The sequence below is a fragment of the Enoplosus armatus genome, chromosome 8 (genome assembly GCF_043641665.1).
Source record: "Enoplosus armatus isolate fEnoArm2 chromosome 8, fEnoArm2.hap1, whole genome shotgun sequence".
Lineage (NCBI taxonomy): Eukaryota > Metazoa > Chordata > Actinopteri > Centrarchiformes > Enoplosidae > Enoplosus > Enoplosus armatus.
The window spans coordinates 25,176,387-25,203,138 of NC_092187.1; the positions used below are offsets into that span (position 1 = coordinate 25,176,387).

General features: G+C 42.4%; 2 protein-coding genes across 3 annotated transcripts; one reads left to right on the forward strand and one right to left on the reverse strand.

Moving 5' to 3' along the window:
- Positions 1-6,180: 6,180 nt before the first annotated feature.
- On the reverse strand, positions 6,181-11,750 carry snx21 (sorting nexin family member 21). Its single transcript, XM_070911076.1, has 6 exons — positions 11,668-11,750; positions 9,391-9,714; positions 8,355-8,551; positions 7,943-8,084; positions 7,578-7,743; positions 6,181-6,694 (listed from the first exon to the last, which is right to left on the reverse strand). Exons 2-6 carry the CDS (start codon positions 9,680-9,682, stop codon positions 6,181-6,183), a joined length of 1,311 nt encoding a protein of 436 aa, XP_070767177.1. The 5' UTR covers positions 9,683-9,714; positions 11,668-11,750.
- Positions 11,751-12,820: 1,070 nt separating this feature from the next.
- On the forward strand, positions 12,821-26,276 carry LOC139289289 (deoxyribonuclease-1-like 2). 2 transcript variants are annotated; one of them, XM_070910863.1, is made up of 10 exons: positions 12,821-12,905; positions 18,116-18,287; positions 19,170-19,258; positions 19,749-19,760; positions 22,996-23,082; positions 23,374-23,471; positions 23,667-23,779; positions 24,753-24,910; positions 25,142-25,238; positions 25,567-26,276. In XM_070910863.1, exons 2-10 carry the CDS (start codon positions 18,123-18,125, stop codon positions 25,696-25,698), a joined length of 951 nt encoding a protein of 316 aa, XP_070766964.1. In that variant the 5' UTR covers positions 12,821-12,905; positions 18,116-18,122; the 3' UTR covers positions 25,699-26,276. The 2 variants fall into 2 exon arrangements, with proteins under 2 accessions (XP_070766964.1, XP_070766965.1); XM_070910864.1 differs by lacking the exon at positions 19,749-19,760.
- The last annotated feature ends 476 nt before the right edge of the window (positions 26,277-26,752 follow it).

Consider the following 26,752-nt stretch of genomic DNA (forward strand, 5'->3'; position numbering starts at 1 on the left):
AATTCAAAAATACACCTACCAACATCTCTAAATCTGGCAGATTAACACAATGTACCTTGTATATTTAATCCATACACAAACAGACACGCAAAAAGGACAATTTGGGAACTATTTCTCGAAACACAGTGTATTCATCTGCTCCGTACTTCTGTGCAGTGTCTCCAGCTCTAACAGGTTTGTTTGGTTTTGGTCTCTGTTCAGGATTAATGGAGGAGATGAAACGTGTTAACTGGTGAGCTTTACAGGTGTATTTTTTAAACTTCCAGCCTCCAGTTGTTATTCTCAGCTAGGCTAACCACGTCCTCACTCCAGCTCTGTATTTAACATTTAATGTTCATCTGCTCGTCTCACTCTCTGAAGAAGAAAATGCATTTATTCATTCATTTTTATTTTTTATATACACGTATATTTCCCAAAATGTTGAATAAATTAACAACAAAGTTAATCTGAGAGAGTATGAGGTTATCCAAACCTTTTAAAAACTAAATTTACTTAAGGATACACATTAGAAATCTATTTCTTTACAAAAACACTTCTACTCTTGAAGCAAATGTTGTGAAAAGCACTTGAGATTATGCGCGTCACGTTTTGTGAATCTGGCCCTGAATCTTACGTTTTGACGGTTGTAGTTTCTTTCGGGGCCGTGTGCAATAACCAGCGCTGAGGGGCCGCGTCCTCCTGTTCCGACGCGCTGTAACGTCCTGAGCTCAGGTTTGCGTCTGCATGAAGTCAGGGAGGGAGTTAACGTGTGCGATGAGCTCACGATGAGACAGGAGGGGTTGTTTGACACGAGGCTGTTTTCTGTTTGTGTTTTCATGCACCCTGTGACCTCACAAATGTACATGAAATTGAAATCATGACGTTCATGAAACCGTCGGAGCGAGAGAGATCACGTCACCCAGAACTCATGTAAAACAATGTCAGTAAACTGTGAAAACTTCAGTATCCTTGTTGTGAGTTTAACTTTCTTTGAAATGGAATTTAAAGGTGTTGCACTTCCATGACGTCCAGCCGCTTGTGAGAAACAAACTCGAGGCCGAGTATTTTTTAATTCCATACTACTTTATACTTCTACTTCACTACATTTCAAAGGGAAATATTGTACTTTTTACTGCATACATTTATCTGACAGTTACTAGGAACAAAATATATGATCAGCTTACAAAACATGGCACTGTGATAAAGATGAAATGTAATCAGTAATAATATTCCATTAATTAATATTATATCTGTGATAAAATAACTTTCTGAAAGGGATCATTCTGCTCAACAAGCACTTTCAGACTTTAAGAACATTTTGCTGTTAATACTTTTGTTCTCCAAACCACAGTCGTGTCCTCCACAAAACTTCTGCAATAAAACTGGTGTTTTTAGATTCTGCTTACATTATAACCATGATGTTCACTTACCAATTAAATTTTAATTATATATAGTGATTATGCCTCATCTAATACCTCATTAATTGGAGAGGATTTAGTTTTAAGGACATTTCAGTAACACTTAATTTTGCTGATGGTTGCTGAGGAATGATTTCCTTCGTATCTTCCATGTCTCTATTTTTCCTATAATTAGTACAAAATGACAGTTATTAGGAAATTATGAACCTTTAAATCATAAAAAGAATTAAGTGTTGCTGAGATTTCCTTATTTTCCACGAATACTGAGCTGTTAAATACAAGTTTAATTAAATGATGATGAAATGGGTATTTAAAGATGTCTCATCATCCCGCCTTGACGTTTGGATAAACAGTGTGGGGACGAAGCGCTCTGCTGAGTTCATAAATTCAGTGGACAGCTGGGTCTGAAAATCTGCAGCTTTGGGGAATCAAAGCATGATGGGAAAACAGAAACACATGCTGCCTCCCAGTTCCTTTAAAGGACACGACCCACAACTTCTCCATCGACTGGAGCTCTTTTAATGACCTCATCTCGTCGTGTCCTCTTCTTCTGTGGTGGTTTAATGGCAGCTGACCGGAGAATTCATTCATTCGTTCAGAACTCATGTTCACGCAGCAGCAGTGGATGGAAACAAGCATTCGTTCACTTGAATATAACGGAGCCAACAAGTATTATTATTATCAGCTGTTCTTGTGTGACAAATCAAAATGTCTGCTGTCTGCCTACATACGGAGCACCTGAATGCACCACTAGACTAATAGTCTTTTAAAGAACTGAGTGATACTGAGGGCTGAAAGTTGTGTACCTTGTCAAGCTGTTGTGATATTTTAGCTCTTGAAATGCTGACGCCAAAAGGATACAGCTCCTTCGACGGGATGCAGAAATGATGAGAAAATTGTATGTAGTTTGGTTGGACAGTTAACAGCAGGTAAAGAGTTAAAGGGTCAGTTCCAGTGTGGCAGATTTAATTATGATGATATTTAAAGTTCAGTCACTGTTTTATAATAAACTCACCATGAACATTGACTGACAGCACTTTCCACTGACAGCCATGTTGGCTCTTCAGTCCTGCTCCGTGACCGTTGCTATAGCAACTGGTGTTTCTACAGCAGCTGATCTCTCAGCTCTTGGCCTCGTCACCATGGTGATGTTTTGTGGAGGACGATGGGACTTATTTACAGATGACACTCGTCAGCAGTGCAGAGAGAAGCAGCAGCAGTAACATTCAGCACCTGGACCGACTCTGAGAGCACATCTGGATCAACACAGTCCTGTTTCAACTGTTTCACCTGAAGTCAGTGGAAAACAATAGATAGACATATTTTAGAATCTATTTTCATGCTGCAATAAGCCTCCTGTTGTTCATCTGACCTGAGGAATCTGAAAGTAAACTGCGTCATCACTCCAACATGGGCTGAAGCAGGGCGCCTCCTGCTGGTGCCCATGTGGAACTACAACTGGCGGACAAAAACCTACAGGGATCATTCAAAAAGACGGAAAGCTGCAGCTGTAAGAGAAGACGAGAATCCAGCCCGACACGCAGACTCAGCTCAGGGTCGAAACTCCTAGTTCGACGTCCAGTGTTGCATGAAACAGTCACAGCTTTGTTTGAATTAAGAGACGGATATAAAATGTGCCAAAACAGTGATTGTAGTGTTTTCTTAAAGGACCTACACACACGGTGCACCCCCCACTGGTGTTTTCACCGATTTAGCTTGATTGGATCTCTTCTCAGGACATCTCGCTCTGCTGCAAGTTCTGTTGCACCTTTAAAGAGCGTGTTCATGCTCTCACAGACAGTGTGAGCACTTCTTGTTGAATCATCATTATAGAAGAAGCCTGTGGATATAAAAGGCAGGAAGTGAACTACGACTCCAAAGATGCACTTCAGCAACAAACAATTAAAAACAGGAATTGAAAACACACTTTGTAGATGAAACGCTCAGTTCGTTCTCTGATCTGGATCAACAGTGACGGGTTTTCTTCCTCTTCTTCACAGAAAACATTTTGACACTCCACAGCAGGAAATTCACAGGTTTAAAAATAAAATGAATGACAGCTGAATTCCATTTAGCTGCTTCAGTTTCAGGGTCCTGGTGTTATTGTGACACTAGACTTTAATGTTATCAGTAACACCTGCGCTTCTCCTGCTGCGAAGAGTCAAAACGTCTGCTGTGAAAGAAAAGCCTCACACTCCTCTGTTACCACTGAAAGCCAAACATGAAGAAACGATGAGAGAGAAATCCAGAGTTTGTAACAAATTTATTCCATAAAATATACTTGAAAATATACTTGTACAGCTCTATGAAGCAGCCCTGCTACACTTCAATCCACATTAGAAAATATTCCACACAGCCGGGCTGCACCTCCACTGACAGTGAGTTTCCCCTTCGACAGAGAGGAGCTGCTCTGAGCCGCTTGTTGCAAAAGTCTGTTTGGTTTTCAGTGGAAATGCAGCCGAACACACAAACTGAAACACAACAAACAGGAAAAACAGCTCTTTAAGAATAAAAACCCAAATGTGACGGAGCCCAAACTTTCACACGGTTTCAAAAGCATTAAGACGATATGAAATAGAAAGTGACCTTTAGTCCAAGTAAAAGCATGAAAAGCACCTAAAACCAGAGTAACTGAGGGTTTCACAAACATGCAGCATTGAAAAGACAGCACAGATGATTTTAGAGTTTATGGCTCTGAACCATCAGATTCATTTCACAGCTCAAACGTTTTCCGGTTTCCTGACTGTGTCCAAACTACCAGGAGTATTATTTGGGAAAAGATTTGCTTCATGCAAAAAACACTTGTGGTGCATCCGAATGATGGAGAACCTTCCAGGAACCGTCCAGACGTGTCGCGCGACTCAGGGACTTTTTTTCAAGTGTGGGGCGTCGGTTATGCTAACGATCAATCCTGACCTATTTAAGTGTTCTTGCATGAAGGAGAGGAAACCCAATATAAACAAAGCCATTTACATTGAAATGCTGCATTATGCTGCTTAACGTGTTTATTCTAAACGCCAGCTGCATATTCTAGAAGTTACTTTGAACTTCCAACCCGTGCGCTCAAGTTATATAATGTCAGACAGCTGGTGGAGACTCTGAGCTCTGGGAGCATGAGGAGCTTCAGACCCTCAGAGGGTCCAACAGGAAGGGAAATATATAAATTCCACGTTTTGTAAACAGACTAACATCTTTAAAACGTCTTTACATGGAGCGCGTCGGTGAGAGGAAGCAGGAAGTGACAGAGCTGCTCTGAAGAAGGCGTCGCAGGAAGGCTGAGCAGAAGTGTTGTTACTGTGCATAATGTTGTACTGTATAGTGCTCCGAGCTGGTCGCGCTCATGCAGCATCTCAGCCACGTTACTGAGACCAACGTGATATGAAGTGATCACAGGATTAGTGCAGAAATGTGTACATGTGCATAGTCTATAGTGTCTCCGCTCATTCAACTCATCAGTCCGCTGAACGGTAAAGTGCTCATGACGTGTCCCTTATTAATCACTCCTTTTACACCAGGATTAAAAACCTCATTCTTAACTCTTCCGTGTCCTCTCAGAGGAAACTGAAAACCAGCTCCACCGATCAGGTTCAAAACCACAGGTCTCCCGCTGATGTAAATCAAGTCCTCACATCTATTTTCATCCCTTCATCCAGTCATCTAGTCCAGGTCACTGACACCACAGGTCTCCATAGTAACCAAATCCACGTAACCCCCCCCCCCACATATTTATCTTTCCCATGACAATGTGTGTGTGCTGAAGGAGTGACTGAAGCGTTCCAGCCGGTCTGCGTGGGGTCAGCGGACCTTACAGATGTTGTATATTAGATTACACACTGGCCACAGAAGAAGAAGCTTTCATCCAAACAAGATGCTGATTCATGATTTAAAAAGTGCAATAAAATAATTGTGTTCCCCAAATGTAAAATCTTAATCACAAAGTCAATAATCCTGCTGCAGCTCAGTGACTCCGTGATGAACCGCAGAGGTCGATCGTCTCACTAGTGAACTGAATATTGCTGCGCCATCTAAAGTTGAGGTAATCTTTCTTTAAAGGTACTCTGTGGAGTTTTTCACGGTCTCCGTTTGGTTTGTGACCAGTAACACAGTCCCGCCGATGGTTTCACATTATTCCACTGATCTACAGGTGGCGCTAATGCACCAGGAAATACAACAATGTACCAACAACGGACCGCAGGATTTAAAGTACTAAATAATCAATAAGGATGTTTGATGAGCGCTGGCTTTAAACACAACTGTGTTTACAAGAAAGGGGCTGCAGGTGGAGCGTGTGCCGTGTTTGTGTCTCTGAGGGTTTAATACACCATTAATAGTGTCAAATTCAAAACACACAGACTTCACGTGTGATCTGTGCTTTCAGTCCTCTGCTTCTTACAGCCTTATACTCTATTTGGACTCCTCAGGCTTCTCAAACAGGTTCCTCCACGAGTGCCTTCTTGTCTTGGATTTAGTTTTTCTTAAAAGCAGCACAATACGTGAACACTAATCATTGAGAGCAACTCACACTTTGGAAACCCCAAAAAACTCAAATGAACTCAAATGAACTTGGCTGCTTTAAGGCTTTCAGAGTATGACTGAATACATGAACGATGTCACGGCCAGTGAAAAAACGGATTTTGAAGTTGAAATATTTTGAGAAAAGAAGATTTCCAAAATACTACAACTTTATTCTCTGAATCTCCGACGTTTCTCTGCACACTGACGTTTGGCCTGTTGTAGCATAGTGATTGTACTCTGCAGTGTGTGTGTGTGTGTGTGTGTTGTTCTAGCCCTCCCCCTCGCTCTCCTCCAGGTTGTGTTTGACCAGAAACTCTTTGATGGTTGGCTGATTGTCTAGCCCCACCCCCTGCTCCTCCAGGTGATGCAGAAGCTCCTCCCACTGCCGCTTGTCTCTTCCTGTCTGCCACGACAGCCGGACCACCGCCCGTAACAACGGCAACAGGAGGGGGTGCGGCCTGTCGATACGCTGCCGTGATGCGTCCTGCTTTTCATTCAGTGGGTGGGGTTTATCCTCGTGTGGGAGGGGCCTGTCCTCTGCGCTAGTTTGAGCCTCAGCGGGGGTCAGTACACGGAGGGCGTGGTCACAGTGATCCCGCGCCTCCTCCAGCTGATCCACTTCCTGGAAGCAGCGCGACAGCCCCACCAGAGTGAAGAACCAATGGGAGGGGGCCGGGGGCGGGGCCTGAGCCTGGCTGTCATAGTAACTTTCCCAGCCCAGTTTGTGTTGCAGTCTCTTGGCGTTGAGCAGCGGACCCAAGGCCTCCTGGTAACGTCCCACCCTCAACGAAACAAGACAAGCTGTGAGTCTGATACTCCACAGAAACTACAAAACCTGCCGCATTTATTTATTTATCAAAAACATTTATTTATTTATCAAAAACAACACAAAAACAAAAACATTTATTTATTTATCAAAAACAAAAAACTGCTTTCTCTTCCCAAAAGAGACGGGAAGAGAAAGCAGAAACAAACCTAACGAGCAACATCACCACTATTTTCTAAAAAATCATTTGCAGCTCAAACTAAGCTCAAAGTCTAAGAGTGAACTGTTAATGACTTCACTTCAAATGAAAGTCAGTGATTCAAACTGAGCAGCTGTTTTAGATAAACTGCTTCACTGGCTCAGGAGGCGTTCAGGCTCTCAGCCCAATCGTGGGTCATCAGAGCGTTAAAAACACACAGTTCCACCCGTATGATTTCATCTTTACCTCATCGCTGGATAAAGATGGTAACTGTAGGATTTTGTTGATATTACTTCTCTTTTCAATACTGCTTATGTGTCCTGCATGTAATAGAGGGATTCAGGTAATGCTGGGGGGGGGGGAGGGGTCTTAGAGACATGAAGCTGATTGGGCTCAACAGTTAAACACAGTGGAGTTCACTTTCACTTTTAGTTCATTCATAAGAATCCAAAACACAGCGGCCGTGGATGAAGATGAGACCCAGAGTTGAAGATGCATTTCTGCAAATGTATTATTTTATTATATTATTATGTAAACCTGAAGCATCAGTCAGGTGCTGTCCTTCAACGCAGCTCGAGTTCACATCAACCGCATTTCAGTTCATTATGTTATAAAATGGAGAAAAGTAAAAGGCAATACAGAAAATCAAACTGAGCATTAACATCATTTAGATCATTTTGGATAAAAGTTTATCAGTTACCTGATGAGCACCTGTCCAGCCTGCAGGTCGGTCAGGTAGAAGAACTGTCGGACACACAGCGCCCCCTGCAGGGCAGACAGGGAACACAGGTGAGACAGATACTGTTCGAACGCCCGGCTCCGCTTGGCGATCGTCTCCGCCGTGAAGTTCCTGCGCAGCTTCTTCCCTACAGATAATAAAACAGGAAGTGTTCAGGCTTCAGTGTTTCAGCAGAGATACGAACTGCTGCTGTAAACAGGAAACTTAGATATTAGTTTCAGTGCCAAAACAACTTTTAATACAAATGTGACCCGTGTGCCTCTCTGAGCGTGTAGGACCTTCAACACAACTTCCACGTTAAGACAGGTGACGTATCTTCTACTTACGTGGGAAACAGACACGCTCCATCTGGTCTCCGTGGTTACGGCGCAGCGTGGCGTGGAGCCGCTGGAAGTCGGAGTATCGGCGGGTGATGATGGCTGGAGTCTTATCGCTGCCGCCAGACTGGATCACATGGATGGTGTACAGCTGCAGAGAGACAGTGACGGACCAACCAGCTGACTGAGAGCTACTTCAAACCAGACAAACAGTCCGTGTTTGTGTTCACACATTTGGTCAATAAAGCTGATTCTTATTCCGATCAATTCTCAATGACGACACCTCAGCTCGTCTCGCTCAGAAATTCTAGAGCTGGGTGACAATCTTCATGTATTACGTATTAACAATTACAGTAAATATCACTTTTTGCAGGTGTTCTGACCTCCAGCTGACCCCCCCCCCCCGGCTGTTTGAACTCACCACATATTTAGAGGAGCTGTCCTGCACCACGCTGGCGTCGGTCACCTCAAACAACAAACTGTCTGTCGGCCGCCTCCCAGCGGGGGTGGGGCTTCCTCCACCGAGTCCACGCAGGCTCCTCCAGCTCTCCTGGAGCTGCCGAGTCAGCAGGGAGGAGGGAGAGGGAGCTACTGGAGACACACCCACGGGGCTGGTGTCTACACAGGGCAGGTGAGAGCAGGCTCAGGTGACGAGATAGCATTAACTGCCATTACTCCACGCAAGTCTGATGTGACTGTAATCACATTTTTACCAAAAAGCCAGCGTATCAAAGAAAACAAACAAACACCACGAGCGATCTGAATGATCTGCAGTTTAAACTCAAGTAATAAGAAAACTTATATTCTGTTCATCAGTGTGAGGTGCATCATCAAAAAATCTTTCTTTTTTTTTACTGTCATGAGGATTTCTGCATGACAGCTTCTACAGAGTACGGGGTCTTTACAAAAGGTCTCTGTCCAGGTTATACAGTGTAAAATCAGTGTAACATGGAGAGCATGCTCCCGTCTCGATCGCCTCACATCTACAACACACAGCACCGTGTGAGACAACTGAGCCCTGCAGCACACACTGGACACGTCATGCAAACACAAGTATTCAAGATAAACTACCTGCGATGTGCCAGTCCAGGGAGCAAGTGTGATAAACCTGCTGCTCTAGTGGAGCGTTGACTTGCATTGAAGCTGGGAGATAGGACAGTAACATATCCTGTACACGTGTCACCAGCATGTGTGTTGCCTTAAGTCATGGACCCCTGATATGACTACGGACACTGCTAAATTCATTCTAGCTCCGTGGTGTCAAGTTTTTCTTTTTACTCTTGTTGAAACTTGCCCACAGACGGAGCAGAACAGGTAGATTTATGTAGCACAACAGGTGTCTCTCATCAAGTGAACGCATGCAAATTTACAACAAGTTTGTGAAGTTAGGACGGTTTGCAGAATCTTCACGGACAGACGTACAAGAAGTTTAGGACGAGAGCAGAACACCACCCCACCTGCGCTGCTGAGCCCCTCCTCCATCGACTCTCCCAGGAAGTCGGAGTCACTGTCCAGCCCCGACCCCTCGCCATCAGCTGCGTCCTCTGCTCCTCCTCCTCCGCTGTCGAAGGACAGCGTCCCCCCGAGCCGATCCGTCACACACTCCTCCTCCTCCTCCAGCTCCGCCTCCCAGCTCTCCTCTTTAAACTCCTCCTCTTCCTGTCCACCTCCTGCTTCCTGCTCGGGTCCCGGCCCCTGACCATCTTTAAACAACGAGCGCTTCAGACGGTCCAGCAGCCGGGACGCCATGACACCTCCAGGCCACCGCAGTGGTGGGGGGGCTGAAGGAGCGACAGGGGAACACAGAGGCATTAACTTTGTTTTTCATATAAACCAACAGTTTTATGATTATTATGAAGAGGCCATCACAGTATATTGACATCTATAGAAATCCAGTGTTAGCCGTACTGTAGCTTAGCGGTTTTGAAAGGCCAAACTCAAAGTTATCCTCATATTTAGACTCTCGTCTGGAAGACATTCAAAGTGTTGCACCTGTTTGTACACACAAAAAAAAGACAGAAATTGTTGTATAAAGAATGAAAAAATATATTCCAATGTATTCCACGGGACACCATAAGAGTGTGTACTCCACACTGCAGTAAAGATCAATGGGGCGTTCACTTCCACTATCCAGGTCACTGAAAGAACTAGTCGGCCACATTTCAGCTCTACAGACACACTGATCTACATCCGAAACAAACCCAGCAGAGATGGCAGCAGGCTGCGCTGGCTCCAGTTACAGAGCTGGCGGCCTCTCTGAATGGAAATCATGTCACACATTAATAATGCAGCGGCTTGCTAAGTCAGCCTGCAGCCAGGAAAACAAAACGCACAGCGAGGCTTTGGTCTGCGAGGCTGCCACGGGATCCTTCAGTCAGAGATTCAGCATTTTCAACACATCAGGTGTCTCAGTTTAGAGAAGACAAACACCTGGAAGTCATCAGCAAAGTTTATCTTCCCTCCAACTCTGGGACACAACAGTTCAATCTACAAAGAACACCACTGGAGGGTAACGTGTGGTTTAGAAGTGATTCATTTACTTATGACCTGTTAACATAACACAGATGTCAAGTGGCTAAAACACTGATCAAAATAAAATCGTAAAAGATACAAGCAGGCTACTGATATGCTATTGTCCATTAATGAATAACTTATGCTATAAAAAGGACATTCTGACCTTATATTTCAAAACAAAAATGGGCTGATGCACTGTGGATATTTTAAATCTTAAATTAGCAACATACTTGATATCAAATGAACACACCAGACAATTCAGAAAGTACAGTCTGTTTCATTGTTGTTGGTTTGTATTCAGGACTTTTTGTCCTTAGTAGCCAATTAAAGGAAGGAAATACATTTTTATTACAATTAAAGTAGTTCAAGTTGTAGTTAAAAGACTGTAAAATGTCACACAAAATGACAAATGTTACTAGAACCTCATGTCTTTAAGTTACTATGATATAAAGCAGAGAAAAGCAGCACATCATCACATGTAGGAAGAGCAGGACATGTTGACATCTTTAACCTCTTTGTGTGTGAGTCAGAGTGGGAGCTGGTCAACTGTCACCAAAACTGAGTCTCTTTTCTCCTGATTCTACTGGTGCTTCATTTTCTTAAATAAATCAGCCACATGAGAAAAGAATAACTTTCAGAGCCTGGGTTCATTTAATACAAAAACAACAACAAAAAGGTAGGAAGGACGAGAAGAAGTCGGAGTTTACGAGGCGTCCGTAAAGGTAACGTGCTGATCAGTAAGTATTAGCTGATTAACACTCAAAATATAAAATCAATAACTTTAACTATACATCAGCTGATGATACATTTTGAATGAAAGTGCTGTGGAGATAACAGCTAATACGGGTTGCTCAATACACAGCAGTGTAAAGTTAGCGAACAAGCTAACAACTTTGCTCTCTAATGTTTATAATCGTAGTTTATTGGTATTAGTTAGCTAAGTTAGCTCTCCGGGGTTTGGACAACTCACCCAGTGCGGGAAGCTAACTCTCACGGCTCCCGTTAATCCGTCTCAAACACGGTCAACTTAAACTTTAAATCTCAAAATAGCAGTTTAAAGCTGGACAGTCCTGTTTCTGTGAATGAAGGGGCTGTGGTGCTAACGGCCAAAACCGTTAGCTCATATCACTGCAAAGTTAGCAAACAAGCTAACAAGTTTGTTTACAGCCAGTGTGTCGCTGCTGTTGACCGCTTTCTGCGGCTCTCTGGGAATAACTCACCCTGGGCTCGCAACGGACTGGGACCGCTCTTGTTAGTCCATGTCGGCGGGTAAATGTAACGTGTGAAGCTCCGGTCTGGACCTCCGGGCTGGACTGTCGGTGTCTGAGGGGTCCGACCGCAGACTGTATCCTGATTCCTGAAACTATCCCCCGCTGCAGCCTGCGGGAGGAGGCGGGGCCGGGTGGATGCCGGACAGACACCATATACGGCAATGTACTGCTCCGTGCGGGGCAGTAGGGGGCGGTAAGGAGCGTGAATCAGCATCAGAAACACTGCCAGCATATTATTATATTAGTGGTTCATATATATAAGCAACTAGTAATGTGACTAAGTAACCGTAAAATATATGTACTGCAGTAAAAAGTACAATAGTTCCCTCAGAAATGTTTAGAATTTAGAACCTCAACCTCAAATGTTGTGATGAAATGGTGCAGCCATAATAAACATGGAGTCACTCAGTATAAAACTTTATATATAAACAGTGTGGAGTGAGATGATATATACAACCTCACAGCTGCTTAAAGGGGCCATTCACGGAAACTGGATGTTAATGGGTTAAACGTGATATCTTTGAGTATTTAAACCACATATTAAACTGATTTAGGATGAAATAAAACTCACACTTTGAAGTTCTTGTAACACAGCCTGATTATTTAAACGTCCGCTAACTTAAACAAAAATCATTGTACTTTAACTTTCACGTGATAAAAATACGTCTAATGGCTTTTTTGTACTAATTAGAGCAAATATAAGTTTTTTGCAGTGTTATAGAAAATAGAGCCCAGACGTGTTCAAACTGGAGTTTAATGGCTGTGGGAAAATGTGGAGCAACCAGGTGTCATCCTGTTTTTCCACTTCTACTGATACAACACAAAAGCAGCATTATGATGAAGAGATGAAAAATAATTTCCTTTACATTGATGCCAGTTTCCTTTTTGACGTTTTAGAAATTTCATGAAAATAAGTCAATAACCCAAATCCTGACTTCTCTCTAGCTGCATTTACTCGTCTGACAGAAAGCCAGTGGGAGCCGTGTTATGAAGCACAAACGTCCTGTCTTTCCCATAGGCCTTGAATGCAGCAGTATCGGAGGGCGTGGCCAACCTGACACAACCAGGATGGTGCTAAAGTGACACCAGCAGCAGCAGCCAAGAGCCTCCACCCTGCAGCAGCAGGAAACGTAGTAGTCAGTTTCAGCAGCAAAGACACACGGTCGACCCTCCGCTCACCTGAACAGGTAAGAAAACCAGCAGCACCAGCACTCTGTACTGGGACTGGACCAGTAACAGCTGCTGGCTCTGCCCAGTGTGTGTTGGTGTGAGTTGTGTGAGTGTGTAGAAGTTTTCAGGAGTGGTGCTGAAGCCGAGAGTTGAGTGTGTGACCCAGATTAAGGTGTGTATGTTTGTGCATGTTTGTGTTTTCTAACATACTTTTGATTTGTGGGTTCTTGTCCTGCTTCATTCACCTGTGAACTCTTCAAATTTACATCTAAATATTTTCAACACTGTCTTTAATTATCACAAATGTATTTTATATCTCAAGTCGTCATTATTGTAGACGCTGTGTGCATTATTTTATACACATTTCCTCTAAATCAGCCTGATATATTTGGTATTTCTGCAAATTACAGTTTAATATAAAGTTATGTAGAGTTGTCACAAAAGATTAATTTCATTATCGATTATTTTCTCCATTAATTGATTAACCATTTGGTAGAATAGTGAAAAATGCAGTCAGTTTTGCTTAAAAAATGACTTAAACATCTATCAAACTAGTTTATTGATTCAGTTTGGATCAATATAAAGATCAACATGAGGGTCCAGCAGAGTTTAAGAAGCTCTTCTCCTTCCTTTTAAATGTTTTAAATTCTCGCAGAGTTCCCAAAGTTAACAAACACTGTCGGTTTGAATTGTGTGGAAAACGATCACAAAGAACACGTCTGGAACGTACTGTGTCATGATGATGCAGCTCTGACAAACATCAGTGGATCAGTGAGATACAGAATATATGTGCCTCCGTTTGGAAAATACGTTTAACTTTGAAGATACTTATGGGGTCATTTCAGAGGCGTTCAAATATCTGAAATAAAAGTCTTGTGATTTGCGACGTTTATTAAATATTAACTTGTTTCCTTGTTAATTGGTGACTTGACGGTTCAACAAGCGACACATTCAGAGCAAACTCGCCTTCTGAACTCAGTAAAACAGCCCTGTGAGGTTTCACTCTCTCTGCTGCTCGTCTCCTTACATACAGAAGTCTCTGAGAAGTGGTTTAGAAACTGCTGCTGGTCCTCTGAGACCACGACAAGACCGCCTTCTTTTGACAGGACTGTTGCTGATTGGAGTCTGGCGTTCTTTGTTTAGCAGATTGTGTATCTGTGATGAAGCTGCTTTTCTATCTCTCGGGGAACTAAGCTTGATGTGTTGATCTTCTGATGGTCACTGTTGGTCTGCCTGATCCAGCTTTGGATACAACTGATCCCGTTTCTGCAGAGCGTTTTAGAGTTCCATGCACCGCCCCCTTAGAAACCTTTAGTCTGGCCATGATTTGACTCTGAGAAAGCCCCTCTTTGCTCAGAATACCACTTTGACTTAGTTCTGACGCCATGTTTCCCACTATCACAGTGCTGCTTAGTGAGCAATGACCTGCTGGAAAGGTGGTGCAGGATGTTTAGAACAGGTGAACACCGGCTGCAAGCTGAGGTCACTGAACGATGAGGAGATCAGATCCACCTGAGAGTCTTCTGACCGCAGGCTTCGATGGACGGACACAAAGACATCTGACCTTTTGGACGAAGGAGTTCAGTTGGTCGATGTCACAATTATTTCCAGGTTTACGTGAAAATATTTGAGATATATGTATATATATATGTGTATATGTATGTATACGGCAGATATACTTGCAGTTTTACCTTTTACGTGTGTGTGTGTGCGTACACAAGTGGTTGTGAAGCGAGCTGCATTGTTCACACTTATCATCCAGAACATCTTCCTTGAGATCAGGACACAAAGAGGAGCAGCAGGCTCTGAGTTTCTCTTCAAAACGGCTGTTTGTTCAGTCTCATGCTGACCCCCCTTCACCCCCTGATACTCTGACACCACCACACAGCAGGGTGGGCTTCATGCGCCATCAAAGCGAGTATCACTTTCTTAAGGTGACAAACACCTGAGTGCACAGGTGGTGCCAGAGTAAAGCATGAGCTCACAGTCCACTTCCAGGTTCCACTGACTCACATCCACTGTTGCGGTTCAGGATCACCATCGTCCTCCCACTCAAAGTGGATCATGGGATCAGACGTGTTTATTGTGTCATATTCTGTGGCCAGTTTTAAAGGATGGGCGAGGCATTAATGTTAATTCATATTTTCTGAGAAAATTCCTATCCTTTTAAAATTGCTTTATTTTCAACATAATCTGGTGTTTCATCTCTCATGTAAACCAAAATGAAACGATCCCGTCGTCGTATTTGTTTGTCTCCTTCTCAGCGAGAATTAAATAGTCTGATCAAAACATACAAAGTTATTATGAACAGCTGGTAAAATAAACAATATACACTGATTTCTAAAGGAATTCCATAAACTTCATCTTTTGCAAGTGCAGTTATTCTAACAAATTAGATGTGATGACAAAGTCTTTTAGAGTCTGGGAATTTTTAGTTTAGGTACCTTGACAGTGCTTGAATTTTACACTTAAAAAGCTGCAGGAACCCTGAATATAAAGGACCAGAGTCCCTTTTAAACATCATGGATTCCGTAAATGGAAAATACAGCGAGTCATTGATTTAAATCAAGTTTCTACTAAATGCTTTTCTTTGTTTTTTGGGGGCTCACCTGGTCATTGTTTTGGTGTTCAGCACACAGAGTCTCCTGAGAGTCTCCGTCACATGACGAAGCTCCTGGTCCCAAAGTGTTCTCTTGGTCTCTGAGAGGCTCTGCCGGACCGCCAACGTGTCCGGGTGTTTGAACCAGCAGCTCACGGGTCACAAGTTATATTTCAGCCTGTCATTGAAAGACGTTTCTAGAAGTCCACTACCTGGTAATGACAGGTAGTAAAGTAATAATTCCCTCTGTTACCACAAGTCTAACAAAGTCTAACCAAACAACACCACAAACTACAGCCATGAAAAAGACTTCACAGTATAATCTTCACAAAAATAGCATTTATTAGTGTGCAGCAGCCTCTTTCTGGTGGGTTATTGTGTCCTCACTTTATACAGTAAATATGTTCACAGCTCCTGCAGCCTGACACTTATTTACAGGTATTACACGTTATTAAAGTAATCCAGTAGACGTGTGTGGAGAAGTCAGACTGCTGAGTTGAGGGAGTGCTGAAGGTTTGAACAGAAGTCACTCGACTGGTCCCTCCACCTGCAGGCCTGGGAGGACCTGGGAGGACCTGGGAGGACCTGGGAGGAGCTGGGGGGACCTGGGAGGTGCTGGGAGGACCTGGGGGGAGCTGAGAGGCCTGAAACATACACAACTGACTCACTGCTGACTGACTGTGTGTTAACTAACTGCAGAAACGAGTTAATGTTAAAGTGGCGATCTGCAGGTTCCTCAGCTTTACTGCTGCTGACCGTTGAAATGCATCGTCAGCAGCTTTACTCAGGTCCAGGTCCTTTATATCAGTGTGATCAGTTCCTCCAGAGCTGCTCCCGCGGCCCCCCCCCCCCCCCCCCCTCAGGCCTGAACATGCTCACACTCGTCCATCAGACCAGTCGAACCACTCAACCTGTCACACATTCACACACTGCGTTCCCTCGTTTGACGAGGAAGATGAGAAAAGCTGCTGGAGTTGACGACGTTTACAGACAGAGATGAAGTTCATATTTAAATTCCCGCCCTCCTGCTGTGATTCTGGGTTCTGTGTCTCGTCCCCTGCCGGCGGTGTTTGAATATTTCCCTCCATTATTGGCTGCAGTCTTGTTGTTCCTGTGGAGTCTCTGCTTCTGAATCCAGAGCACACTTCCTGTTTGCGTGCCGCTCTCTAACACTGAGAATGCCGACTCATCGTGTTGTGTTTCCACAATCGATCAAAGTTCCTCAAGACGGAGACGGACATGTCTGACACCAAGACATATATATACATATATTTATTATAGTCTGCCTTACAACTGATTTTGTTTCTCTAATTCTTGTCTTTACTCTCATTCTACTTAGTGAACATTAGCCTCGAGTTAAATGTGACGAATGAATCCTTCTTGTTTACTCTACAGACAGGTTTCTCTACATTCATTTGTACAGTATGCGAGACTCCTCCTCTGTGTAACTGACACGTCCAGGTAACACACATGAGGTGGCCTCCTTTCTACTGGCTGACTCTGAACATTCAGCCGACATGAATACTGTTTAGTCGCAGCTCGGAGAGACTTCCAAACAACTCACACAAAACAGCTTTTACAGCCATCATCAAGTCTGTGAGTCTCTGGATTTCTGTTGACTCTGTGTAAACACACACACACACACACACACACACACACACACACACAACCTAAAAGAAAAGCCAGATTTTCTTTCTCTTTTGTCCTGAGGTCTGTTTTTCTGTGGGCTTGTGCAGGATGTTGTTCTCCCTTTTTATAAGTAATGTTTGGACCTTTATTCATGTCACACACTGATACAAAGTGTAGTCAAATATTTGTTTCTCTCTCATGTGCATAAAACACTCTTGCGTGGTGTTCCAGGTGTAAACCGGAGATCACAGCAGTACTCGGTAGTCATTACTACATTATTACACCAGTACTCAGTACTCAGATTGAATGATACTGTTCCTTCATCACCATGAACACGCACACTGTAGTTTATCTGGACTCAGTCTCACACACACCGTCCTGCTGCCACAAACACTCACTAGAGCGCCACATGTGGATTCATCCGCCGCTGAAAATAGTCCCCAACAGATGCACTATTTCCTGCTGTTAGTTTGATAAAAACTCCAGCGAGCAGCTGTTGGAGGGAATGACTGAGCCTTTTAAACATGAAACTATATATCTGTGAGGAGTTTTTAAAGATTGACGTCTTCAGCAGGAACCAATGAGCTGAGAGCTGAGAGCCACAGACAGGAAGTGAGACAGGACTGAGACGGACACATGAGAATGTTTGACAATAAGAACAATATAGAATAACTTTGCAGTATGTTGCTCTGTTCATGCTGACAGTTGGCTGATCTGATCCGTTGTTAATGCTGAGTCAGCCTGACAGACTGCTGGCAACACCTGTTACCTGTCCAGGTGGTGGGCGTGGTCTTAATCCCTGCTGGGTGTTGCCCAGACATTCAGTTAAACTTTATCAGACACCAGTTAACGTGAAGCTCCGTCTCAGAGGTAACTGTGTGTAGACGTTGTCACAATTCAACAACAGAGACAGAATTTACAGCTGTTAATTTAGACTCTGCACATAAAACCATGTGTTCACATCAGTCACACTGCGTGTCTTTTGTTTTCTCTCCACAGTTCAACCATGAGGTGGCGCTCTCCTCGTCTTCCTCTCCTCCTCCTCTTCTCTTTCTTCACCCTCCTGGTTGGGGGAGCAACAGCTTCAGTATTCAGGATCTGTGCCTACAATGTGCAGAAATTCAACTCGATGAAGGCGTCAAACTACAGAGTGATGCACACTCTGACACGGGTAGGACACACACACACACACACACACGTACACACACACATATACACACACACACACACACACACACACACACTTTAAATTCCTGGAGACTTGCTTTAACCATAACCTCAACCACTGACCCAAAAATCATCTTTTTCCCAAATGGGGACACGGCTGTTGGACAAGCCGTCCCCAGTCTGAAGTGTGTCCCTGAAAGTAGGCTAAGTCAGAGTAGTGTATTTATTTTCTGCTGCTGTGATGATACCATTTAATTTTACAAAACGTGGGCGTATATATTTGAGCTTGTCGTTGGATCTGATTTGTTTTCATCTTTGAGAACTGTCGGGGGTGTAGGAGGTCATTATGGGAGATAAACTATATGACGACAGCTGGTTAAAATGTGTCAGAGAGAGAAAAAGAAATGTCCTTGCTGTATACTCTGTCCAGAGGGCTGAAGTCCACCCTGTCTCCCATCTAGACTCTGCCTCTTATTAATAAGCTGAACATGTTCCTGATGTTTTCTGCCAGATTCTAAGATAAATGAGTATCTCCTGCTGTCCTGGATTATAACGTCTGAAAAACCTTGAAATGATTGTGATTGTGATGTGTGAGTCTTTCAGGACCTCTCATCCTGTTTTCTCAACTGATGTTTCCAAGAATGAACTTTGAACTTAATTAAAAAAACTTCTGATGAATCTAAAGTAGAAGTAGAGTAGCAGTAAATTTGCAGCAATTTTCAAATGGCATGGAGGCGTTTTTTCCTTGAAATGAAATGAAAACTATGGCTGTCTGGAAGGAACTCGATTTAAAAACTGACAGCAAACATTTTTTTTAGTTAATGTGCTTAAAAACCAATGCTTTAAATGTGACTGTCTGTCTTCCTGTCTGTCTGTCTGTGTGCAGATTGTGTCCCGCTGTGATATCTGTCTCCTGCAGGAGGTGATGGATTCTGACGGTAAAGCCATCAAAAGTCTGCTGTCTTCTCTCAACAGGTACAGTGGAAACTACTGAAGCAGGTCACTCTCATTAACCACTGCTTCCCCCCCTGCAGATCTCTGGTCGCCTCGTTTCTGTCAGTGTCTTTGTTAGTTGTAGCTAATATTTGTGCTTTTGAATTTGACCAATTTAATAATCCAAAGAAGACTGAAAGCCTTTTCATTTGAGATGTTTTTAAACTGAGGGTGAGACAGGTTCATTTTAGGGTTCAGAGAACAGATGAAAGTACAAAATGATTATGTTTTATACAATGAAATGCTAATTTATTCAACAGCAAAGGCTGATTTTAGATACAGCATCAGCTGTGAAGTCTCTCTCTCGTGTTTGACATTATTCACTACCTGAATGTTTACAAAACGTCACCTACTAAACTGAAGGATTTGAAAATGAATGTTCTCAGATACTAACTCTGCTGTGACCGCATCATGTATATTAATACAGTATAGTGATCATTACCTGTATGTGTCTGCTGTCTGCCTCCAACAGGGAAACTGACAGGTACAGTGGATTTTATGAGCATGTGGAACATCATCTAATCCTAATTAATCTTCCCAATCACCTTTATTTGTCCTCTTTACTAATCCTAATGCCTGTGATAATAGGCAACACTTTATTTTGGATAGTCACTGTTACAGTCACTCAGCAACTTGTCAGCTGGCTGTCAAGCAGATCTCAAAAGTCTCAATATCAAAAGGTTTATCCGACAAGTATTTGTTCAATGTCAGACAGATAGAAACTGAATTATCCAGATTTAAATCCACATTAACTTTTAAGAGTTTATGTGACTCATCCAATAAAGCATTCTTTGTGTCCCTGTTTAACTTTAAGGTTAAAGGAACAGCTCTGTGCATCCATTACAGAGATATACAATATGACTAGTTTAGCTTAGCACAAAAGTGAGGGGGACTGCTATCCTTTTTTTTTTTTTTTTACTTTTGATGGAACTAGGCTAGCAGTTTCCCCCTGCTTCCAGTGTTTGTGCTAAGCTAGGCTAAACATGTTCTGGATCTACAGTACATTATCTCCATACTGTAGTTACATACAGATGGTGATCAGAAAGAGCTAGAGGCTGCAGCTAGAGGATTGTCTGTTGTCTGTTGAAACTGCCCTTGTTGAGAGTCATACCAAAGACATACCAAAATAAAGTGTCACACCTAATTATATCCAAGGGTTAAATTGGGTTTTTGGGCTATATGAAAAATACATCTTATTGTGGCATGATTTAGCCAACAAGCATTATATCAAACATTTTACGTACCATACACACAATTCAGTTCATTTATTTGACTATTTAAGAAAGATCAATTCTGTATACGTCACAATAATACAGTTATCTGTGTGGTAAAAACATCTCAGTGAGGTTAATCATTTATAGTCTCTAAAGCATGACATCTTGTGTCGTTCGTAGATATTCCAAAGCTGGAAGGGTCATTGGCTGCAACACAAACATAGAATTGAGTGTCGTCAGCAAAACATTGAACATCTGTGTCATATTTCTTGAAAATGTGACTTAGATTCTGCATGTAAACATAGAAAAGTAGTAGAACAAGTACTAAACCTTATGGGACGCCACATCCAGGCACAAATTAGATCAGAATCGAAGGCAGTTAACAAACCGAATGCAGTTTTGTTAGCGCTGAGATGTAAACGTGGACTGAGATGGATCGAAAGGACTATTACTGAACAGGTTGAGGACTGACCAGCAACATTAACAGTGTCAGAAATGGTGGGGAGATTAGAAAGTGCCCTACATTTGCTTGGTGTTTGTGGATAAAGGTTAACAGTTTGCACAAGAGGTGGAATATATGTTGTATGAAATACTGTGGATATTGAGGATAAGTCACTGATGCTCTTACTGAACTACTCTTATGTACTTTTACTGGTATAGTTTTCAAGTAATCTTGTAGTAGATTAACGCCCATACTTCCATTTGAGTATGTTTCTCTTTGTCTAGTACTCATTCCACTATTGCTAATATCCAGATAAATATATACGCCGTCTTTTGGCTCCATTTTTTTAAATAGCCCGATTTAACCCCAGTAATATTGTTGGAACAAGGTTTTGCTTTGCTCAGAAGGCAGCTGCTTTCTTTCTGGTGATGTCTAACAATCTGATTTTGCTGATTTAATTGAATAAAAAAAAAAATGAATTTAATTTTTTGGGTAGCTGGTTACGCTAATGGATAGCATTTGCTCACACTCTTCTTACTTAACAAGTGCATGTCTTTTGGTGTCGCTGGGAACATTCTGAGGCTGTAGACCACTAATCAACATGGGATAAAAAGCATGATTCCTACCTATTATTATATTGTTAACAGTCTAAAACAAGGTTGTTGTGCATGTGTGAATCTATGGGAAACGTCTTGTTGAGGAGGCTTTTCACACTGCATATCTTTAGCCCTGGGCAAAGAGTGGCCCTTGGCTAACTTAGCCCTTTTTCACACTGGCACCTTTTAGCCTTGTGTTTAGTCGATTTTTGGGGGATAACCCCAGAAATTCGGGGCTAAACTTGCTCTGGAGCAGGGCCAGCAAGCCCTAGGCTAACGTTGGGGTTCGCCCACTTGGAATGTGCCAGGATTGTGCCAGTGTGAAAAAGTTTTCTCAGTCTGACACTAACAGCTCCCTTAGCCTAGGGCTAAGTGCAGTGTGAAAAGCCTAAAACAAGTCATTTTAAGGGAAAATATGGAAAGGCTAATATGGGAGCTAACTAAGGGCTTTCCCAGTGGTGGAAGAAGTACTCAGATTCTATACTTAAGTAAAAGTAGCAATACAACAATGTAAAAATACTCCGTTACCAGTAAGAGTTTACTGCATTTAAAATTCTACTTAAGTAAAAGTACAGAAGGATCAGCTAAATGCTAAATTATTGTTACTGATGCATCAATGTTAGAGCAGCATTTTACTGCTGTAGCTGCTCGAGGTGGAGCTAGTTCAACTACTTTATATACAGTTAGCTAGTTCAACTACTTTATATACAGTTAGCTAGTTTTAACTACTTCAGCTAGTTTTAACTACTTTTTATACAGTTAGCTAGTTTAACTACTTTATATACAGTTAGCTAGTTCAACTACTTTATATACAGTTAGCTAGTTTAACTACTTTATATACAGTTAGCTAGTTTTAACTACTTCAGCTAGTTTTAACTACTTTTTATACAGTTAGCTAGTTTAACTACTTTATATACAGTTAGCTAGTTTTAACTACTTTTTATATGGTTAGCTAGTTTTATCTACTTTATATACGGTTAGCTAGTTTAGTCCAATGGATCTCAATCTAGGGATGTTGTACTTAGTTCATTTCCACCTCGGGGCTGTCCCAACAGTTGTTTGCCAAAAAAAGACGCAAGCTTTTCCAACCCTGTTTCAATCCCAGACTGTCGGGATGAGCCTGGGTTGGCAAAGTGAAGTGAAATAGCATTTCTCACCACAGTAAACCTTCGGTGAGGTGCCCTTAAACCAAACTCCTCCAACTCTAACTGTGCGAGTGTTACTGAAAAAGAGAGCATTGCCCTCAGTGAAACTTACCTAGATAAGTAAGGATTTAAGTAAAAGTTTCAGTCTTTATAAATTGTAAAAATCACCAACATATAATCCTTGTGGGACAGTGAGAGTGAAGCTTTTGATGAACGTGTACAGCTTGTTCTCCATACTCTGAGCAGTGTGATGTGTTGCTGTATTGACTGCTGTCTTTCTGCTGTGTTTTAGTAATCGGTAGTTTGTCTGTGTTGTGTTGAGGTATGACGAGTACACCTACCAGGCAGTGTCCAGTAAGAGTCTGGGAAACTCTCCCAACAACATGCAGCAGTACGTTTTCATCTACAGGTAAGACACAGTGCTGTTATCAGTTTCTGTACCTGCTTGTCCAGGAAGAGAAACACACCTGTGCACACCTGGATAGTCTAAAAACACAACAATCCTTCCAGTGTGTCTGGTAGTAAGATCTGAGTCAGATAAGAGGGAAATTAGAGCTAAAACATTTTTAGATATTAGCTTTAAGCATTTGAGCTTATTTTTAGCTCGTCTTGAATGACACCTCCACTCTGGATTTACCAGCAGTCTTATTCGTCTGCTGCTGACTATCCGTCTTCTGAACCTGTTGTCTTCTCCAAACAGGACAGAGACGGTGAACGTGACGGGGCAGCATCAGTACCAAAAGAAACAGTCCTTCGTCAGAGAGCCGTTCGCCGTTCAGTTCCAAAGCCAGAAAACTGGTCAGTGGACACAAAACACATCGAAACTAGCTCATTGACACCAGGTGGACTTGAATACAGGAGCTGCAGGGTGTGGAAGAAACTGTAGAAAGAAAGAAGAAAATTACTTTTACCCATCCTCTCTTTGTTATTTGTTCTCTCTCTCCTTCCTGTTCTTGTTTTTCCTTCCCTTTCTTCCTTCTGTCTGTCCTGCAGCAATCAAGAAGTTTGTTTTGGTTCCTCTGCACACTGAACCCAGTCAGGCCGTCCAGGAGATCGACCGGCTCTACGACGTCTTCGTGGAAGTCAGCAAGAAATGGAACAACGCGGTGAGGAGATGAGAGTTGATAGGAAGGGAGGGTGTTGGCTGGCTAGCACCAGGCACCCTCCAGTAACTTTTCCTCTGTTCAGGACATGAGTTCATACAGCTTTGAGATCCTTTTCTGCCCATGTTAAGTCAAGCGGATGCATCTTTGTGGCGCCACAACTAGAAGTATAGGGGTGCATATACAAAGGTAGACATGGTATCCTGATGTGTCTCGTCTTGTGATCAATTCATGTGATGATGGGACGATGTCTTAAACAACTTTGAATTAAATTCACCTCATGCAGTTTCTTTGCCTTGCGTCTCTCCCTCCCCCCCCCCCCGCTTCAACTCTCCGACGCCCCCCTGTGGAGGCTTTTGTCTGTGTCCTGCAGAAAGTCCATCTCTTTCACAGGCCAGATCCTGTAATTTCACCAGGGTTATAATGAACGATGAGTTAAATTACCAACCAGCACAGTGAATATTTAATTCACCACCTTCCCCTGTGATGTTGGGCTTAAGGCTTAAGGCTGCTGTCACTGGGGTTCAAATCTGTCATGTAATCTGTGCTGTTTCACACAGAAGACTTTTGTTGCTTGACTTTAGCCTTAAAGGTTGTGTCTCGTCCCAAGACACAAGTCAAAAACAAGAAGCACTGTCTTAAGGACAAAGGGGAGATGGTGTGCAGAGTCCAGTACGACTGTGCCACAGTCCATTGCCATTCTTTTCTAACTTTCTGCCTTTTAGCTATTAACACCCAGCAGGTAACACTGACTACAAAGTTCTATAGTTTCCAAAGTTTTATAGACGGATGCATTGGATCATAAACTCTGACTGTGGAATAACAAAAAAATCAAACACAACATTTTACCTTTTATGAGTCCAACAAAGCTGCAAAATCCAAGGCAAGGTAATGGTGTGAAGTCATTTTACTATATTTTATTATCATGATGATACTCTTTACCGTGATATTTGTGTGTGTGTGTGTGTGCGCGCAGAATGTGATGTTCCTGGGAGATTTCCACGCCAGTTGTGCTTATGTGACCCGAGCCAACAAGAAAAAGATCAGACTGTTCACCAGTTCAAAATTCTCCTGGCTGATCGGAGACCGAGTGGACACCACCGTCACCGACGAGACCAGCTGTGCTTATGACAGGTAGACAAGTGTGTGTGTGTGTGTGTGTGTGTGTGTGTGTGTGTGTGTGTGTGAGGGAGGACATGAGAAAAGAAGGATGATGATGCAAGGAGGAAACAAAGGGAATCTTTATTTTTGCATATTTTTGAATGTAGTTTTGTAGCACCAGATTTCAGCTCACACTGTATCTATATTCTGTGTGTGTGTGTGTGTGTGTGTGTGTGTGTGTGTGTGTGTGTGTGTGTGTGTCAGGATCGTGGTACATGGGCAACCCTTCCTGAAGGCAATCAGTCCGTTCTCTGCGTCGGTCTTCAACTTTGCCAAAGAGTTCAAACTCACCAAGACGAAGGTATGTCTGTCTGTCTGTCCTCTTTCCTTTTTATATGTCGGTCGGTCCACTTTTGTCCAGACTGAAATAGTAGCTGACTTCATTTTCAGGTAATCCTGGTTATTCTGAAAAAGAAATACATGGAAGTAGTACATGTAGTACTAATGGAGTGTTAGATGAAAGTGTTAATCAGGCGTCATGACCATCCTCAAACTGCACGTCAAAAGACATCAGATCTGACAGAAATTCAGCCGACTCTAAAGTCGGAGGTGACAAAATGCACATAGAAGCAAGTGGATGGAAATGAACTCGTTGTTTGACTCTGTGCTCTGTTGCTTCTGTCTGCCAGGTGCTGGAGATGAGCGACCACCTGCCTGTGGAGGTGACACTAAAGAGCTCCGCCCTTCTCCTCCAGGCCACGCCCCTCCTGGTCCTCCTCAGTGTGTCTGCCATCGTTCAGCCCTTCCTGTCTGCTCTGTGATCGTCTGTTTCTGTCTTGTTCACCTGCACATCAATACTCTGATTACTAGGATTATGACCACTGGTGGAATGTCACTAAATACATTTACTCAGGAACTGTACTTAAGTACAATTTTGAGATACTTCACTGGAGTATTTTCATTTTATGCTACTTTCTACCTTTCAGATTTAGATACGTGTTACTTTGCAGATTCAGATTATTAATACGAAATAAATGTTTATACATTATTATAAATTAAGCTGCCCAGCAGTGTATATAAAGTAATTAAAATGTGCTCCACCTTCACCAGCAACGTTAGTGATGAACACATTAATGCATCACTAACTATAATCCAGTTATATAATATATATTATTCTGAAATGTGCCATTCTGCATAATCATATCAGAAAACAGTCCTGTATCAGAGGACTTTTTACTCGTTCTTAATGAATGTATGTACTGTAGATTGAATTTTAATAACACTTTATATAACTGGCTTCTTTAACTGTTATTATTCTTACTGTTCTCTCTTTCCATCATCTTCTCTGTCTGTACAGAAACGGATGTAAATATTTTGAATATGTCAGGAAGTTGTTAGACATTTATTGTTTGTGTGTTTTTATGTGTTTTTAATATTCAGTAAAGTTTTTTATGTTGAAATTAAAATGCTTAAAATGTCGTCATTCTATGAAGCCTGATGACTTTTACAATATAACAGCTTCTGTCACACTACAGACGGCAAACAGCGTTAATGTGTGTGTAACAAACTACTGTACATTCAAGTATCATATCTGGGGTTTTGCACATTTTAGCCTATTTACTACAATGGAAAATGAATCATTCAATTATTAAAATTAAATGTCAATTATTTTGATAATTCATCATTTTCAAATTTTGATTAATAAATAAATCATTTACATAATTCTTCAGGCGAAAAGTGATGAAATCCCTTTTTCTTCCATCTTTTGTGCTTTTCTATAAACTGAACACATTTGGTTTTGGCCTGCTGTCACGTGAGTATGTGCTGCTGTGCGTCTGCAGCCGCCCTGTTCCTGAACAACTTGTTCCACCAACG

Coding starts and splice junctions, on each gene's coding strand:
- snx21 (XM_070911076.1), bottom strand. CDS start 9,682: ATGGCGTCCCGGCTGCTGGACCGTCTGAAGCGCTCGTTGTTTAAAGAT. Junction 8,085..8,354: donor ACAGCTCCTCTAAATATGTG/GTGAGTTCAAAC, acceptor GTCTCTCTGCAG/CTGTACACCATCCATGTGAT. Junction 7,744..7,942: donor GGAGCGTGTCTGTTTCCCAC/GTAAGTAGAAGA, acceptor TATTATCTGTAG/GGAAGAAGCTGCGCAGGAAC.
- LOC139289289 (XM_070910863.1), top strand. CDS start 18,123: ATGAGGTGGCGCTCTCCTCGTCTTCCTCTCCTCCTCCTCTTCTCTTTC. Junction 18,288..19,169: donor TGATGCACACTCTGACACGG/GTAGGACACACA, acceptor GTCTGTGTGCAG/ATTGTGTCCCGCTGTGATAT. Junction 24,911..25,141: donor ACCAGCTGTGCTTATGACAG/GTAGACAAGTGT, acceptor TGTGTGTGTCAG/GATCGTGGTACATGGGCAAC.